Source organism: Entelurus aequoreus, linkage group LG20 (assembly GCF_033978785.1).
Source record: "Entelurus aequoreus isolate RoL-2023_Sb linkage group LG20, RoL_Eaeq_v1.1, whole genome shotgun sequence".
Lineage (NCBI taxonomy): Eukaryota > Metazoa > Chordata > Actinopteri > Syngnathiformes > Syngnathidae > Entelurus > Entelurus aequoreus.
The window spans coordinates 2,518,005-2,536,618 of NC_084750.1; the positions used below are offsets into that span (position 1 = coordinate 2,518,005).

General features: G+C 36.1%; 1 protein-coding gene across 2 annotated transcripts in view; it reads left to right on the forward strand.

Annotated features, from left to right (window-relative positions):
* Window positions 1-18,614, forward strand: part of mtmr11 (myotubularin related protein 11) — an 89,661-nt gene that overhangs the window by 40,961 nt on the left and 30,086 nt on the right. For both annotated transcript variants that reach the window (XM_062028717.1, XM_062028718.1), the window contains exons 3-6: window positions 11,219-11,355; window positions 11,453-11,522; window positions 13,849-13,988; window positions 15,255-15,339. In XM_062028717.1, the coding sequence (XP_061884701.1) occupies window positions 11,219-11,355; window positions 11,453-11,522; window positions 13,849-13,988; window positions 15,255-15,339 (432 nt within the window). The remainder of the gene's footprint in view (window positions 1-11,218; window positions 11,356-11,452; window positions 11,523-13,848; window positions 13,989-15,254; window positions 15,340-18,614) is intronic.

Consider the following 18,614-nt stretch of genomic DNA (forward strand, 5'->3'; position numbering starts at 1 on the left):
CGATTATATTAATTATTGATTACTGCATACATTATTGATATTATTATAATATGTACACTTACAGTAGATGTGTATAGGCTATATAAATAGTTACTTTGCATGCCCCCAAGTCAAAAAGTGTGGACACCCCTGGCTTATACGAAAGGGATTTTGCAGGTGTTACCAGGATATAAATATATATTTAATAAATATCTTGTTTGTGCTGCAGTTTGCTGGTCCTCACAGCGGGAAGCTTTCACTCAGCAGGTGACCCAGCTGAAAATGAGGAAACATACCAATGGGAAAAAATAAAAAGCAGCTGAGAATACACTTCAGATGTCTTTCGGCCGTGTTTTCTCAGACGGGCTCTTGGAGATCGTGCTCGCCGGCGACCACATTATTACACAAATCAAATGTTTTGAAAAGAATGTTTAATATGCTTGCATTCTTACAAGTTAGAACATATAAAAGATAAAACCATATGTGTTCTTGTCTTACGTTAGGATTGTGAAGCATAGGCAAAATTCCCCCAAAAATGCAGTTCCTCTTAATTTGGGATGCAGTACTCTGCTGTTGGTGTGCATTAGCACTGTTACCATATTTTCCGGACTATAAAGGGCACCGGCATATGACCCACTAAATTTTAGTAAAAAAACATATTTTTCCATATATTAGCCACACCGGACTATAAGTCGCAGATATATACAGTCGTGGTCAAAAGTTTACATACATTTGTAAAGAACATAATGTCATGGCTGTCTTGAGTTTCCAATCATTTCTACAACTCTTATTTTTTGTGATAGTGATTGGAGCACATACTTGTTGGTCACAAAAAACATTTGTGAAGTTTGGTTCTTTTATGAATTTATTATGGGTCTACTGAAAATGTGACCAAATCTGCTGGGTCAAAAGTATACATACAGCAATGTTAATATTTGGTTACATGTCCCTTGGCAAGTTTCACTGCAATAAGGCACTTTTGGTAGCCATCCACAAGCTTCTGGCAAGCTTCTGGTTGAATTTTTGACCACTCCTCTTGACAAAATTGGTGCAGTTCAGCTAAATGTGTTGGTTTTCTGACATGGACTTGTTTCTTCAGCATTGTCCACACGTTTAAGTCAGGACTTTGGGAAGGCCATTCTAAAACCTTAATTCTAGCCTGATTTAGCCATTCATTTACCACTTTGACGTGTGTTTGGGGTCATTGTCCTGTTGGAACACCCAACTGCGCCCAAGACCCAACCTCCGGGCTGAATATTTTAGGTTGTCCTAGATTTTTGGAGCTAATCCTCCTTTTTCACTGTCCCATTTACTCTCTGTAAAGCACCAGTTCCATTGGCAGCAAAACAGGCCCAGAGCATAATACTACCACCACCATGCTTGACGGTCGGAATGGTGTTCCTGGGATTAAAGTCTTCCCCTTTTCTCCTCCAAACATATTGCTGGGTATTGTGGCCAATTTTTGTTTCATCTGACATCACATGGACAAAGATAAGACCTTCTGGAGGAAAGTTCTGTGGTCAGATGAAACACAAATTTAGCAGTTTGGCCACAATACCATGCAATATGTTTGGAGGAGAAAAGGTGAGGCCTTTAATCACCATCCCTACCGTTATTTACGCAGAAATATTTGGTAAATGTTTATTTACCGAAGGGACAGTCTGTACAATCGGTGCCATATTTGGGTACACTGTTGCTGGACTAAACACAGCTCAAACACTTGGCGAGGAAACAAGTACTTAAGCAGCACTCAGAGCGGACACAGCCGAACTGCCTCCAAGTAATGTTCCAATGTTCAATGCCCATGAAGCCAGTATGTCAGTCTGAGAGAAAATACAGACTGATGCAGAATAGGATGTTTGGTTTAGAACCAGCAGTTACATTACAATGCTTGTTTACTGTTAATTGTCCGGTCCTGACCCTCAAATTGATCATAATAGAAAGCTTCTCCGAGACATTATCCCAGTTTGCGATTTAGTTCCAAAATCGACACAATCTGAGTGCCTACAGCTTGCAGCTTCTGGGTACCATGAATGCCGAATTTGTCGATACACGAGAGCAACGCTTGGTCCAGTCAGCAGATGCCTTGTTATCACAGTTCCAAATACGTAGATAGCATTCAAACTCTTTATTTCCTGAATCAAAAATATTGAAAACTCAAGTTTCAAACCACTAAAATATGCACAAAACATACTATAACCTGCTACCTAAGAAGGTACGACAATTATTCTCAATAAAAGAGGAAAAATATAATTTTAGGGGACCATTCTACTTCAAGCATTTGTATGCTACAACACTTAAAACCTTTAGTATATCAATTTGTGGAATTACAGGTCACACATTTTAACGTTTTAAGGTCAAGGCAACTGTTGCCTTAAAGGAGTGCTCATATTTTAGGGCACCAAGGCAGTTGGAAGGGCACCAAGGCAAACATTATTATATATATATATATATATATATATATATATATATATATATATATATATATATATATATATATATATATAATTTTTAAAGATGGCACCTGATGGCCATAAGACGTAACTGCACTTTTTGTCCATATAGATAAAAAAAAATAGTGTTCATGTATGAGATCTAGGGCTGCCAATTATGGCAAAAGTAATAATTAGTCAGTGGTTCAGTACAACAGTTTGGCCAACAAAAATAAAGAGTGACACCTCTCACATCGAATACACAATATTCGCAGCCTTCGTTCAGTTCGATGAGAGGACAAAACATTTGAGCTAGTATTGATGTTATTTGGACACTGATACAGTCTGCAGTTAAATAAATGCACGCCGAGAAGCGGGGGAAAATGACATTAAACCAAGCGCTTGGCTCCGTTTACTCCGAGAGGAAATCTCCGGAGTAAACGTGTAGTTTGTCCGCCTGAATAAATCAATAAATGACGGTTTTTCGGTAATTAAAAAATTAGACTGTATTACTAACCGTCGAGAATTTTATCACAAACTATTATTATACCGTTAACCGTTACATCCCTAGTCCATTAACTATGTTCTTGCTGCCGATACTGGTCAATTTTTTAGGGCATTACGGCAAATGACAAGGGCAGTCGCGGTTGCCGTGGTTAAATTCGAGCTCTACAATTATATTATGGAATATTATCCCACAACATTATTAACACACAAAAAAGTACCAAAAATGTATACTGTTGAGTACTGGTATCGTTTCCCAGGTACCGGGAACTGGTACCGTATCGGTCCGAATGTGAAAAGTAGCTTTTCTTACACAGCTGGCTTTGGGGCATAGTCCATTTTGTCTTTGAAGGCTTTGTAAACAACATCAGTGTGTTAACGGGTGAATGTGACAGGTTTACTAACGCGCTCAATAAAAGTACACACCCTTTACCATTGTATCAATGCTGGCATTTCAGGTGGCTGATAAGGTTTGATGTGTCGAAGTGCCATTGTTTTTCCCCCTGCTTGCGGCATTTGGTGTTAGCAAAATGTCTTCGTCTGAAACAATGACGATCGATGCCATGTTTGTTTACACTGAGCTCAGTGGAACTCCTGCAAAGTCGGAGAAAAGGAGCGCTTGATTTGTTCACGTCAGTCCACTACATGTATTCTCGCACCATTTTAATGTAATTGTATTTATTTATTTTTTTTACTCAGCGCTATTTTGATTGTATTTGTTTATTTATTTAATTTATTTATTTATGTATTATTTATTTTAATTAATTATTTATTATAATTTCTCATGTGAGCCTGATAATTACCTGTATTATATTTATGGTGCACTGTGACTATTAACGCTGGCTCAGCAGTTTGCTCCTTAAAGTTGAAAAATGTCAAAAATAACATTTCAGAAATAACATTTTTCCAATTAGCACCTGCTTCCAATCAACGTCCTCTTTGCACTTTCAGTACAAAATGATATAACTTGAGTATTTATACCATACAGGACAGACCATGGGTGTCCAAAGTGCAGCTATTTTTTTAACGGCCCGCGGCACATTCTACAAATACTAGTAAAATAATTTATAAAACATAAACAAGTGGACTAAAAGAGCAAACAGGTGAAATGTAACGAGTAAAATTTGTTTTTTTAAACTGTCATTGCTCAAAAATAATAATAAATCAAAATTAATGTTGTTATGAATTATTGACCTACTGAAGGCTTCAATTACTTCACATTAAATATTCCACTTTGAAAAAATATGTGGAAAAACATTGCATATTTTATGTATTTCCCATAAAAAACAGGGTTCTGACAAAAATGGCATAAAATACCAAAACATATATATATCGACAGGTTGACCTGAAGTTGATCTAGAGCAGGGGTAGGGAACCTATGGCTCTAGAGCCATATGTGGCTCTTTTGATGACTGCATCTGGCTCTCAGATAAATCTTAGCTGACACTGCTTAACATGATAAGTAATGAATAATTCCGCTGGTAATCACAGTGTTGAAAATAACCACGTATCAACCAGACTACAAAGCCATCAGCAAAACCATGCAGCACCAGAAGTCGCATTAATGGTAAGATAAGAGACTTATTATACTCTAAAAATGTTGGTCTTACTTAAAAATGCACGCATTTAGTTCTATTCATTGTTAAAAAATATTATACGGCTCTCACGGAAATACATTTTAAAATATTTGACTTTCATGGCTCTCTCAGCCAAAAAGGTTCCCGACCCCTGATCTAGAGATTCGAGCATTGAATAATAGAAAAAAAAGTAATGATTAAAATATTATTATTTTTAACGGCCAGCAGCACATTCTACAAATAGTGGTAAAATAGTTAAAAAACGTAAAAAAAGTGTAGTAAAAGAGCAAATGTAACGAGTACAAGTTGTAATATTGATTACAACTGATTGATTCTGTTTTCTTTTTAAACTGTCATTGCTCAAAAAATAATAATGAATCAAAATAAATGTTTTCAGTATTGACCTATTCATGGCTCCAATTACTTTACATCAAAAATTCCACTTATGCAATAATTTCCCCAAAAATGTTTCAATTTTGTGTTGCCATATGAAAAAACAGGTTTATTTGACAAAAAGGGCCTAAAATGAAAAATAAAAATAGTAAACAATAATAAAAACTTATAATTGACTGACAGATCTGAAGTAGATCTGGAGACTTGAGCGTTGAAAGTAAAAAAGAAAAAAATATATATTTTTAACACTTTAATGAGTGGAGCCCTTTTAGAAAACCTAAGAATTTTAATGAGATTTTTGTTATTTTTTAAAGCTCCAATTACTTCACATCAAATATTCCAATTTGTAAAAATTTTTGGGAAAAACATTGCATATTTTATGTTTTTGCCATAATAAACAGGGTTCTGACAAAAAAGGCATACAATATAAAAATTTAAAAAAAACACTAAAAAACCTTTATATCAACAGCTAGACCTGAAGTTAATCCCGAAATTTTGTGTTTTAAATCAAATAAAATGTTATAAGAACAACCCTTCTGGGTCCCCGGGACCTAATTGAGGGGATAAAGAAATCTATACAACGTATTGGTTTTAAAAATGACAAATATCAAAATGGGCCCCGCAATGTTTAAATTTTTCAGTGTGCGGCCCTCAGTGGATACAGTCTGGACCCCCCGACATAGACATTGTAGTTTTTCTATGGCCGGACGTACCAAAGCGGCATGACAAACTACGCTGGTTTTATTTCTGTAACTCAGAAGCTTGACGTGTTCTTCGTGAGGCTGACTGACATGAGATAAACATCATACCAGTTAGTGGGATCAAATGTTTCCAGATCTTCCTCCTCCCATCACAACAAAAATGGCCCTTTTCCTGTTTTTTGCTTGTGGAATTCCCTTCCCTGAGCGGGAGCCAGAGGACATATCATCCCTTCCGTTATGGCCGACAAAGAGAGGTGTTGGAAAAGGACTTTTATTTTGTTATTTGTCAAGACTTGCTCCTGTTGCCGTGCAACCACACGGTCGTTGCATTGCTGCGGACCGACCATTCTTATTTTGTTGGGCAGTTGTAGGGTGACACGCTTTGTTGTCGTTCTGTGTGACCCTCCCTCGCACTTCCTGCCTGACATGAAGCCGTATTTGTTTGTTTGAACGTTCCTCAAGCTTTGAAGTGTGCAGAAAAATGTGCTGCTCACACAGATGCATGAACCTCCGTGATACATTTCAGTGTATTGTAACTGTACCGCTCCAGACTAGTTATACCAATATTTGATAATATCTTACATATTTAACTTTAACTTTAACTTTAACTTTAATATGTCAGGCTTTGCCCTAGACTGCCAAGTTACCTGTGGCGGTGGGGGTGGGGTTATGGGCGTGGTCACAATTAGAGATGTCCGATAATGGCTTTTTTGCCGATATCCGATATTGTCCAACTCTTAATTACCGATTCCGATATCAACCGATACCAATATATACAGTCGTGGAATTAACACATTATTATGCCTAATTTTGTTGTGATGTTCCGCTGGATGCATTAAACAATGTAACAAGGTTTTCCAAAATAAATCAACTCAAGTTATGGAAAAAAAATGCCAACATGGCACTGCCATATTTACTATTGAAGTCACAAAGTGCTTTTTTTTTTGTAACATGCCTCAAAACAGCAGCTTGGAATTTGGGACATGCTCTCCCTGAGAGAGCATGAGGAGGTTGAGGTGGGCGGGGTTGAGTTGGGGGTGGCGGGTAGCGGGGGGTGTATATTGTAGCGTCCCGGAAGAGTTAGTGCTGCAAGGGGTTCTGGGTATTTGTTCTGTTGTGTTTATGTTGTGTAACGATGCGGATGTTCTCCCGAAATGTGTTTGTCATTCTTGTTTGGTGTGGGTTCACAGTGTGGCGCATATTTGTAACAGTGTTAAAGTTGTTTATACGGCTACCCTCAGTGTGACCTGTATGGCTGTTGACCAAGTATGCCTTGCATTCCATTGTGTGTGTGAAAGGCAGTTTATTGGCGCTCTGTACTTCTCCCTACGTCCGTTTACCACTCCGTACAGCAGCGTTTTAAAAAGTCATAAATTTTACCTTTTGAAACCGATACCGATAATTTCCGATATCACATTTTTTAAAGCATTTATCGGCCGATAATATCAGCAGTCCGATATTATCGGACATCTCTAGTCACAATGACGTCATTGAGTAATTTTGTATGATGATATGATTTTCTCTAAAACAAATATATTATTAATAATTAGTATTCACATGTATTTTTTATAATTTTGCCATATTTTCAATTGAATTGAAGTGAGTTGAGATTTGTTACAGAGTGTTACAGACTTTTAATGACTTTTTTAAAATGAAAAACAACTAGTTACAAATCTAGCATTTTCTTCTGGTGTTATTATAAAATGTGCTCGTGTTTAGAGACCCTACTTCTGTCCCTCCATGTCGCTGACGAAAGAGGCGATTTGGACTTTCTCTTCTTAAAAGCCGCTAGTGTCCTTCTAATATTTGCACATTTTGTAGATGGCTTTCTCCGGGTATATCTGCAATATACGTAAATGAAAATTACATACACATCACAGACATGCTGACAACGATCCAGACAATGGCGTGCGTTTTGTTTACATCCGGTTTCTTTAGCGCGGTTTTTGGTAGTTAGTCTTTTTTTGGTGGTCAAGTTTTCAGTACATGTCAATAGTGCACAAATAATAGGCTATATATATATATATATATATATATATATATATATATATACTGTATATATATATATATACAGTGTTTCCCATAAACTGCCAAGATACCTGTGGCGGTGGGGGCGTGGCTATGTGCGTGGCTATGGGCGTGGTCACCATGACATCATCGAGTAATTTGCATAATTTACTACAATGATATGATTTTCTCTAAAAAGGTTCAAAAAATGTATACTTACTAATTAATTAATTGTTTTAAACGTCCATCCATCCATCCATCCATCCATCCATTTTACAATATAATTACAACACTTTATGTACATATTTATATACAGATTTGAACAATAAGTTATTCACTAAAATATATTTATTAGTTGTGGTTCTTACAAAAAATATATCTTAAAAAATATGAAAGCTAAAATGTCTCTTAAAGCTCTGCCCCTTTAATTAGTGCATACTAAATAATTTAACTTTAGCCTACTACTACAACTATATTATTTACCAGCAACATAAAGTGAAACAGAGGCAGAGGTGTCCTGCCACAGTCAGTAACAAATAAACAGAAAACAGTAGTGGTCAAATACAAATAAGGCAACAAGAGAAGTATCCTACACTTCTCTTTTGTAAAGTAAATCTGAACAGCCTATAAGGGCATCTACATCAACTATATGATTTGCCTGAGAAGTTGGACAGAAAAAATAAAAAATATATGTTTTTATTTATTTGTGGCGGACGTAATTCTTTTGTGGCGGGCCGCCACAAATAAATGAATGTGTGGGAAACACTGATACATATATCAATTAATACTGTTAATTAGGGATGATACTCGAAACCGGTTTTCCCGGTTGTTCGATAAGAAAAGAACCGAGTCCTCGGACTCGAATCCCTTTTTGAGAACCGGTACCCGTTATCGAGACCACTATAGTAAAGAAAATAGTTGGTTCTTTATTCGAATCCCTCGGAACGAATCCCGTCCCGACCAGAAATGCTCCGTGTGACATCACAAGAAATGGCGTCACGTAGCTCAGTCATTAGGCGCAGATAGCGAAAGCAGGAAAAAAATGGACGGGAAAAAGCGCTCCAAGGTGTAATAAAGTTCAAAACAAAAGGTATAATCCAATGAATAACTTTACTGAGAGATTTGAGCAGGGTACAAACACATGAAGAACACTTTTACGACCAACCGGAAACATAGCAACCAGGCTAGCAACGCACCTCGTTTACGGCAGCTGTCGCAACGTTCTTAAAGCAACCGCAGCACATACATATATATACAACATATATCTCCCTTTTTTAACTTTTGTTTTTCTTTCCTTGTAAACAAAACAAAATCACACTGTATATGTGTTGTCTGTCTAATTATAAATAATGCAGACGAGGCGTGTTGGCTGAGTTCTTGACGTTTACTTTCACGGGTGACAACATGCAACACTTTTCGGGGCTACCGCGCATGCTCGTCACTCCCGTTGCATGATGGGTAGTGCAGTTGTTATATTCCCTAGCTCATCACATCTTCCCCCCTATAAAGAAATAATGTTAACTCAATAAAGTGTATTTCTTTTTTTAGCTTTAACTTTTCATTTTTTAGCATTGTAACCACATTTGCAAACAACTTTTCTCTTCATAGAATTTTCTTTCAATAAAGAAATAAAGTGCAAAAATGTCAAAGCATCATAACAAACAGTTATGTCAAATAGCAGCAGAATTGCACTTTTTGGAGAGCTGTATTATTTTCAGTTTTGTGCCCAAGGGCCTGATTTTATTTAACACTATATTATTATTTATACACCTATAGTGATCACAGACAGGTTGTTTTTGTGTTACTGTATATATTTGTTTTTATGAAAAATCCCACTTAATATACTTTGGGTAACAACAGTCAATATTTATTTATTTTATTTTATTTTTTAAGGGGGTAACAGTCAATATTTATTTATTTTTTAGATTAAATTGTTTTCTAATATAATAAAAGTGAGCTTTTGTTAAACCAAATATTGTGTGTTTTTTTCCATATACAACAACCTATCTGGACTCGATAAGAGAATCGATAAGGAATCGGTTCGATAAGAGGATTCGGTAATAGACTCGAACTCGATAATTTCTTATCAAACATCATCCCTACTGTTAATGTTAATGTTTTATGTTCGTGTGGTTTGGATTTGAGTTTTTTCCATGTTCGCAAACACACCGTCCGTGCCTGAAAGGTGATTGGCGGAGAACGAGGAAGTGTTGTTCTGTGTCAGGGGGAGCGCGGACCCACGAGACGAAAGTGTTTGCACGGCAGGTAAAACCTGTTGGAATTGTGCCGTTTGTAGTCATAAAAATGTGTGTGATTTCTTCTTGGGGGTACAATATATTATATCACTTTAATTTGTTTACAAGTACAAAAAAAAAACATATTTTTAAGGTGTGGCGATAATAAAAATGCAGTGGCGGCGCGCCACATTCAATTACATTAAGGGAAAACCCAGTATATACAGTCGTGGTCAAAAGTTTACATACACTTGTAAAGAACATAATGTCATGGCTTTTTTGTGATAGCGTGATTAGAGCACATACTTGTTGGTCACAAAAAACATTCATGAAGTTTGGTTCTCTTATGAATTTATTATGGGTCTACTGAAAATGTGACCAAATCTGCTGGGTCAAAAGTATACATACAGCAATGTTAATATTTGGTTACATGTCCCTTGGCAGGTTTCACTGCAATAAGGCGCTTTTGGTAGCCATCCACAAGCTTCTGGCAAGCTTCTGGTTAAATTTTTGACCACTCCTCTTGACAAAATTGACACAGTTCAGCTAAATTTGTTGATGTTTTGACATGGACTTGTTTCTTCAGCATTGTCCACACGTTTAAGTCAGGACTTTGGGAAGGCCATTCTAAAACCTTAATTCTAGCCTGATTTAGCCATCCTTTTACCACTTTTGATGTGTGTTTGGGGTCATTGTCCTGTTGGAACACCCAACTGCGCCCAAGACCCAACCTCCGGGCTGATGATTTTAGTTTGTCCTGAAGAATTTGGAGGTAATCCTCCTTTTTCATTGTCCCATTTACACCTTGTAAAGCACCAGTTCCATTGGCAGCAAAACAGGCCCAGAGCATAATACTACCACCACCATGCTTGACAGTAGGCATGGTGTTCCTGGGATTAAAGGCCTCACCTTTTCTCCTTCAAACATATTGCTGGGTATTGTGGCCAAACAGCAACATCTTTCCTCCAGAAGGTCTTATCTTTGTCCATGTGATGTCAGATGAAACAAAAATTGAGCTGTTTGGCCACAAAACCCAGCAATATGTTTGGAGGAGAAATCGTGACGCCTTTAATCCCAGGAACACCATCCCTACCGTCAAGCATTTGTTGCATTATTGGATAATATTCAAGTATGCAGTACATGTATTATTGTATTAAAATGGAGATAGATAGTAAGATACTGTACTTTATTGAGGCATATTATGTCCAGGCTTTCCCGGGCCACATAAAATGATGTAGCGGGCCAGATGTGGCCCCCGGGCCTCCAGTTTGAGTTCTGTGAAGTAGACAGTCCTAGCAAGACACACACACAGACACACAAGGGAGCATAACTTCTGCAACACAATCAACACTGTGTGTGACCTTTGAAGTGGTACTGTCTGTCCCCAACAGGCGAGTGCGTGCTGCAGAGAGTGGCCATGGTGAGGAAGAAGTTGACGGCCAGGGAAGGAAGAGGATGGCTGTCTGGGACGCTCTTCTGCACGCACTTCAGAGTGGCCTTCGTGCCCCAGGACGCCCCCAAGCCGGACGTGAGTGCGTCACAAACAAAAGTTGCAGAACTGAAGCGGATCTTCCTGTAGAAAAACACGTGTGTGAGATATAACGACGATATTTTGTGTGTTGCAGGACAATGCAGAGCCAGTTCTTTTAGGAGATCATGATGTAGCGTTGGCCTCCATTGAGAAGGTTGTGGTTGGTAGGTAATGGTGTTACTTTGAGGTGATGCTTCTATCCTAAACATGATCACACGCTGTTGACCAGCAAACATCCACAACTGAAACTATGATAAAGGGGCTACTAAAATGCAGTAGCTCAACTTTTTAGTGTGTTGTTGTTTCTATTTTGTAATTTTGTTATTTATAAGATAAAAATGTTTTTTTTACATATAATAGAAATATGTTTGTTCAATTGAATATCGGTCTGATATCAAAACAACAGGTATGTATTATATGGGCTTGCATGTAAAATGTCTGATGATATGTGTGATACAAGCAGTCCTGCAGCGTGTTTACTTGTGTGTGTGTGTATATATATATATATATATAAATATATATATATATATATATATATATATATATATATATATATATATATATATATATATATATATATATATATATATATATATATATATATATATATATATATATATATATATATATATGCGTATATATATATATATATATATATATATATATATATATATATATATATATGCGTATATATATATATATATATGCATATATATATGCGTATATATATATATATATATGCATATATATATACATATATATATATATATATATATATATATATGCATATATGCATATATATATATATGCATATATATATATGCATATATATGCATATATATATATATATATATATATATATATATATATGCATATATATATATATGCATATATATATATATATATGCATATATATATATATATATATATGCATATATATATATATATATATGCATATATATATATATATGCATATATATATATATATATGCATATATATATATATATATGCATATATATATATATATATATATATGCATATATATATATATATATATATATGCATATATATATATATATATATATGCATATATATATATATATATATGCATATATATATATATATATATGCATATATATATATATATATATGCATATATATATATATATATGCATATATATATATATATATGTATGTAAATTTGTGTGTGCGCGTGCGTGCGTGTATATATATATATATATATAATATATATATATATATATATATATATATATATATATATATATATATATATATATATATGTCTATATATATATACTGTATGTGTATATATATATATATATATATATATATATACACACACACACATATATATGTATGTGTGTGTATAATATATGTGTGTGTATATATTATATATACATATGTTTGTATATACATATGTGTATATATATATGTCTTTATATGTAAATATGTAGTGTTTATATATATGTCTATACATATGTAACCTGTATATATATATTTGTATAGACATACATATGTAGTGTCTGTATATATATATTTGTGTATATATATTATATATACATATGTTTGTATATAAGTATGTGTATATATATATATATATATATATATATATATATATATATATATATATATATATATATATATATATATATATATACATACACATACACATACTTATATACAAACATATGTATATATAATATATATACACAAATATATATATACAGACACTACATATGTATGTTTATACAAATATATATCTATGTCTATATATTTGTAGTCTGTATATATATTTGTATATATATATATATATGTAGTGTCTGTATATATATATTTATGTATATATATATATGTGTGTGTATGTATGCATGTATGTATGTACATATATATATATATATATATATATATATATATATATATATATATATATATATATATACACATACTTATATACAAACATATGTATATATAATATATATACACAAATATATATATATACAGACACTAAATATGTATGTCTATACAAATATATATCTATGTCTATATATTTGTAGTCTGTATATATATTTGTGTATATATATATGTAGTGTCTGTATATATATATATTTATGTATATATATATATGTGTGTGTATGTATGCATGTATGTATGTACATGTATATATATATATATATATATATATATATATATATATATATATATATATATATATATATATATATATATATATATATATATATATATATATATACAGTATATATAATTTTTGTTTTTTGTTTTTTTTATCAATCCTACAATAATTGAATGTGCTTCAGTCAAAATAGGATTTTGAATAGGTGGATTATTGGTGAAAATGAATTAATTGTACTTTAATGTAGCTGTATTAAACTTTAAAAATTAATCCATCTAAGTACAACGGGGCATCATGAACAATTTGCGAGTGAAATATTGTGTTCTTTGTGTTGTAGTTGGTCCCAACAGGACCAAGCTGGTGACGCCAAACTCCTCGCTCAAGTTCACCCCAGAGGAGCTGGTTCTCTACTGCCGCGACTTGCGAGTTGTCTGCTTCTTGTTTGACCGCCTGACCCCTGATCCACAGGTCATAGAGGTGAGCGGCGTCCATCTTGCTTGAGTCCGACACAGGTGCAGTGTGTGAGGTGCTTGGCTTTGTTTTCAAGGCTTTTGAGCAAAGCTGACCAAGCATAAATATTGTTGGGGTTTTATCGATACCAATGTCTATATTATCTATTGATACAGGTATTTATCAGTATTTTTATCGCTAGTGTATGATGTACAGTAGGGAAGGGATTCATATGGCCACATTCCTGGGTGGATCTTGCGTGAGAGGAAGGTGGGCCACGGGGGAGGGGTTCATCATTTTTGCAACTCTGAAAATGATGGATAGCACCACTCTACATAGCAACTGACACTGTGGTGAACGCTGGAGTTGCCACAAAACACATTTTAAGATATTTAACACTCTACTGCCATCTGGTGGCTATAGTTCACCCCCCAATTTGTCACGTTTCATTTGTCAGATAAACCGCGACAAATGGGGCCATATGAATCCCTTTCCCACTGCAGTTGGTATAAATAAGGATCTTAATTAAACTGTAAATAAAATTAAAGCGTAAATGAAAATACAGCTTCACCATGTTAGTCATAATTTTTGCGCTTAAGAAACTTCTCTATGACTTTAGCTCCAGACTTCTTCTGTTTGTTTGATATTGTCAATACTGCCACAAGTGGTGAAAAACTGTATTACAACTGATTCCCGCTGCGGCCCATACGGACCACAGCTGAGAATCCCATATTTTCGGCGGCCCTCTAGGGGGCGCTCGCCCCCCAGCAATGGGCTCCTATGCTGAAATATATCATATAAATCTGTACAATCAATTAGCATGTTGGGTGGGTGTGCATTTAAGCAAGGTGTGTTTAGATGTACAAACACGGCGCGATGGAGAGACCTACAGACCTGTCAGCGGATATTTTATGGAGTATTATATTACTTAATTTTTTTAAGAGGATTCATTTTGGCTTAGAAGACTGTTGAAGAAGCGCGGTATCGGCGGTCTTGAGTAAAGCGCGTTCAAGTCAAACCCACTTAACTCTCATTAATGTGCGTGTATTCGAAGAGACAATATTGTTTTGTGTGGTGTTGCTTCCTTATTTGTCAATATTTCAAATTGATTATCAGTTCCTACCCGTGACTTTTTATGAGTGTGTGGGTGTGTCGAGATTACCATGGTCAGCCGGATCTAAAAAAATACAGATCAGAGTATGATTGGTCGTGAATTTTACCGGAACCGGTACCAAAATATACCATTGCTCGGTATACATCCCAAAAACTGACTGTCGTTTTTTCCCTCCTCAGATGACGCACACCATCGCCAAAACATACCAGCCTCTCAAACCAGGGTCGGTTTTGTCTTTCCAGAACGCTGCTCTTGGTAGCGTAGGTAAGTTACCGAATATACGCAACGTACCACCGCAGCCTACAAGCACAATAATAAACATTGTGCTAATCCAGGGGTCGGCAAACCAAAATGTTGAAAATGTCATATTGGACCAAAAATACAAAAAACTAATTTGTGTCTGGAGCCGCAAAAAATTCAACGCCTTATATAAGTGTTATAATGAAGGCAACACATGATGCAAGTGTCTATATTTAGTTATGTTAGCCTACTATCAAAATGACTGTGTGTCGCAGGCTGACGCAAATCTTTGTTGATAGAAACATTGAAATGTAAAATTTATTCTACAATATTGGAAAACATAAGTAAAACTTCTCAGAGGGTAATATAACTTCTGGAAATGACTGGCTTAGAATGGCCAAAGGTATAGATGTGTGTCCAAGTTAAAGGATTTATTACAATCTTTGCAAGCTGGGTAACGCTTGCTGTGGTCTGGAACAACATGGCACACAAACAACTATCAGAAATGCAGCCAATATTACATACAGATAATGTGCCAAGAGACATGCAAATATAAACAAATGAAACACAGAGGACATAAGTAAAGGATATTAAATGAGCTCAAATATACCTACAAACGAGGCATAACGATGCTTGCCTAAATAGCATGTCAGCATGGATTAGCTTGCAGTCATGCACTGACCAAATATGCCTGATTAGCACGCCACACAAGTCAATAACATCAACAAAGCTCACCTTTGTGCATTCAAGCACAGCATAAAACGTTTGGTGGACAAAATGAGACAAAGAAGGAGTAGCATAAAACACGTCTTTCTGTGGCAGCGTCCGAGAAAGTTGTAAATATAAACAAACTACGGTGAGTTCACGGAATACTGAAATTAGTAGGACAAAACGGTGCTCTCATCAGTGAAGCATGAACACAGTGGGCTTTTTAACAATTAGGAAGGTTTGTGTCATGTTTGTCCTCCTACAGAATCCATATTCAAACAAAATATATATATTTTTCCATTTTCAAACATTTTAGAAAAAGCTCCAGGGAGCCACTAGGGCGGCACTAAAAGAGCTGAGGGTTGCCGACCCCTGGGTTAAATGAATAGTCTTAATCAAAAACAAACTCTCTTCCTATTAAGTTTTGACCAGTTGAGGAAATGTGAGCCATGCTATAACGCTAGCAAGGCTGTGACTGTCAGCTGTAGGATAAATAATGCAAACCCTCTCCCCACTGTTGAAATAGCTTATGAGACGACCCCCAGCTCAACTCTGCCACGGGGTGCACGGTGTGGGGTCACTGCTCTGTTAGCCTTTCTATGGCAGTGTTTTTCAACCTCTTTTGAGGCAAGGCACATTTTTTTCATTAAAAAATCCGGAGGCACACCACCAGCAGAAAACGTAAAAAAACGGGTCGTCGTGCCTTATTTTGAGTTTGTTGGTGTTTTCATGTGTGTAGGGCTTTACTTCTTGTCTTGCGCTGTTATTTTGGTGGCCCTTCCTGTTTTTTTGGTGTTTTCCTGTAGCAGTTTCATGTCTTCCTTTGAGCGCTATTCCGCGCACCTGCTTTGTGTTAACAAGCAAGGCTATTTACGTTGTTGCTATCCTTCTTTGTATGTACATTGTTGATTGTCATGTCATGTACGGATGTACTTTGTGGACGCCGTAAGTTTTTGCTGTCTGTTTACTTTGTAGCCAGTTCGGTTTTACTTTCGTTTTGCATAGCCAGCGCCTTTTCCTTTCCCTTTCCCTTTTGTTAATTTTTGGTGTAAGCATTACATACCTTTTTACCTGCACGCTGCCTCCCACTGTCGTCTGCATATTGGTATCACAACTAGAGATGTCCGATAATGGCTTTTTTGCCGATATCCGATATTCCGATATTGTCCAACTCTTAATTACAGATTCCGATACCAACCGATACCGATATATACAGTCGTGGAATTAACACATTATTTTTCCTAATTTTGTTGTGATGGCCCGCTGGATGCATTAAACAATGTATCTTTACCATGAATTGATTAACGTGGACCATGGCTTAAACAAGTTAATACAATAATTTGGGTGTTACCATTTAGTGGTCAATTCTACGGAATATGTACTGTACTGTGCAATCTACTAATACAAGTTTCAATCAATCAATCAAAAACACGGTTTTCCAAAATAAGACAACAACTTCAACTCCAGTTATGGAAAAAAGTGCCAACATGGCACTGCCATATTTATTATTGAAGTCACAAAGTGCATTCTTTTTTTAACATGCCTCAAAACAGCAGCTTGGAATTTGGGACATGCTCTCCCTGAGATAATCCTGATACCCATTACAACTATGGGAAATACTATACTTTGACTTTCACAAAGTGCATTATTATTTTTATTTTTTTTAAACATGCCTCAAAACAACAGCTACAAAAACAATGAAGGCACACAGCTTCAGTCCAGAGTATACTAGAGCATACTTGCCAACCTTGAGACCTCCGAATTCGGGAGATGGGGGGTGGGGGGCGGGGTTTGGTGGTAGCGGGGGGTGTATATTGTAGCGTCCCGGAACAGTTAGTGCTGCAAGGGGTTCTGGGTATTTGTTCTGTTGTGTTTATGTTGTGTTACGGTGCGGATGTTCTCCCGTAATGTGTTTGTCATTCTTGTTTGGTGTGGGTTCACAGTGTGGCGCATATTTGTAACAGTGTTAAAGTTGTTTATACGGCTACCCTCAGTGTGACCTGCATGGCTGTTGATCAATTATGCCTTGCATTCACTTATGTGTGTGTACAAACGTAAAAGCCGCATATATTATGTGATTGGGCCGGCACGCTGTTTGTATGTAGGAAAAGCGGACGTGACGACAGGTTGTAGAGGACGCTAAAGGCAGTGCCTTTAAGGCAGGCCCCCAATAATGTTGTCCGGGTGGAAATCGGGAGAATGGGGCACTGAAATTCGGGAGTCTCCCGGGAAAATCGGGAGGTTGAAACCGATAATTTTCGATATTACATTTTAAAGCATTTATCCCCGATATTATCGGCCATCTCTAATCACAACAAACCATTCTCGTCTCACCCGACACATTCCGACTCTTACAAAGCAATTAACTACCTGCTGCCACCTACTGACATGGAGTATTACACGGTTACCCTGCCGAGTTTTACACAGCACAGACACTAAGCAACGGCACATTATTTGCAGATTATAATTATTGATTTGCGAAAAATATTTTTTGGACCAATTAGATCAGGGGTCACCAACGCGGTGCCCGCGGGCACCAGGTAGCCCGTAAGGACCAGATGAGTAGCCCGCTGGCCTGTTCTAAAAATAGC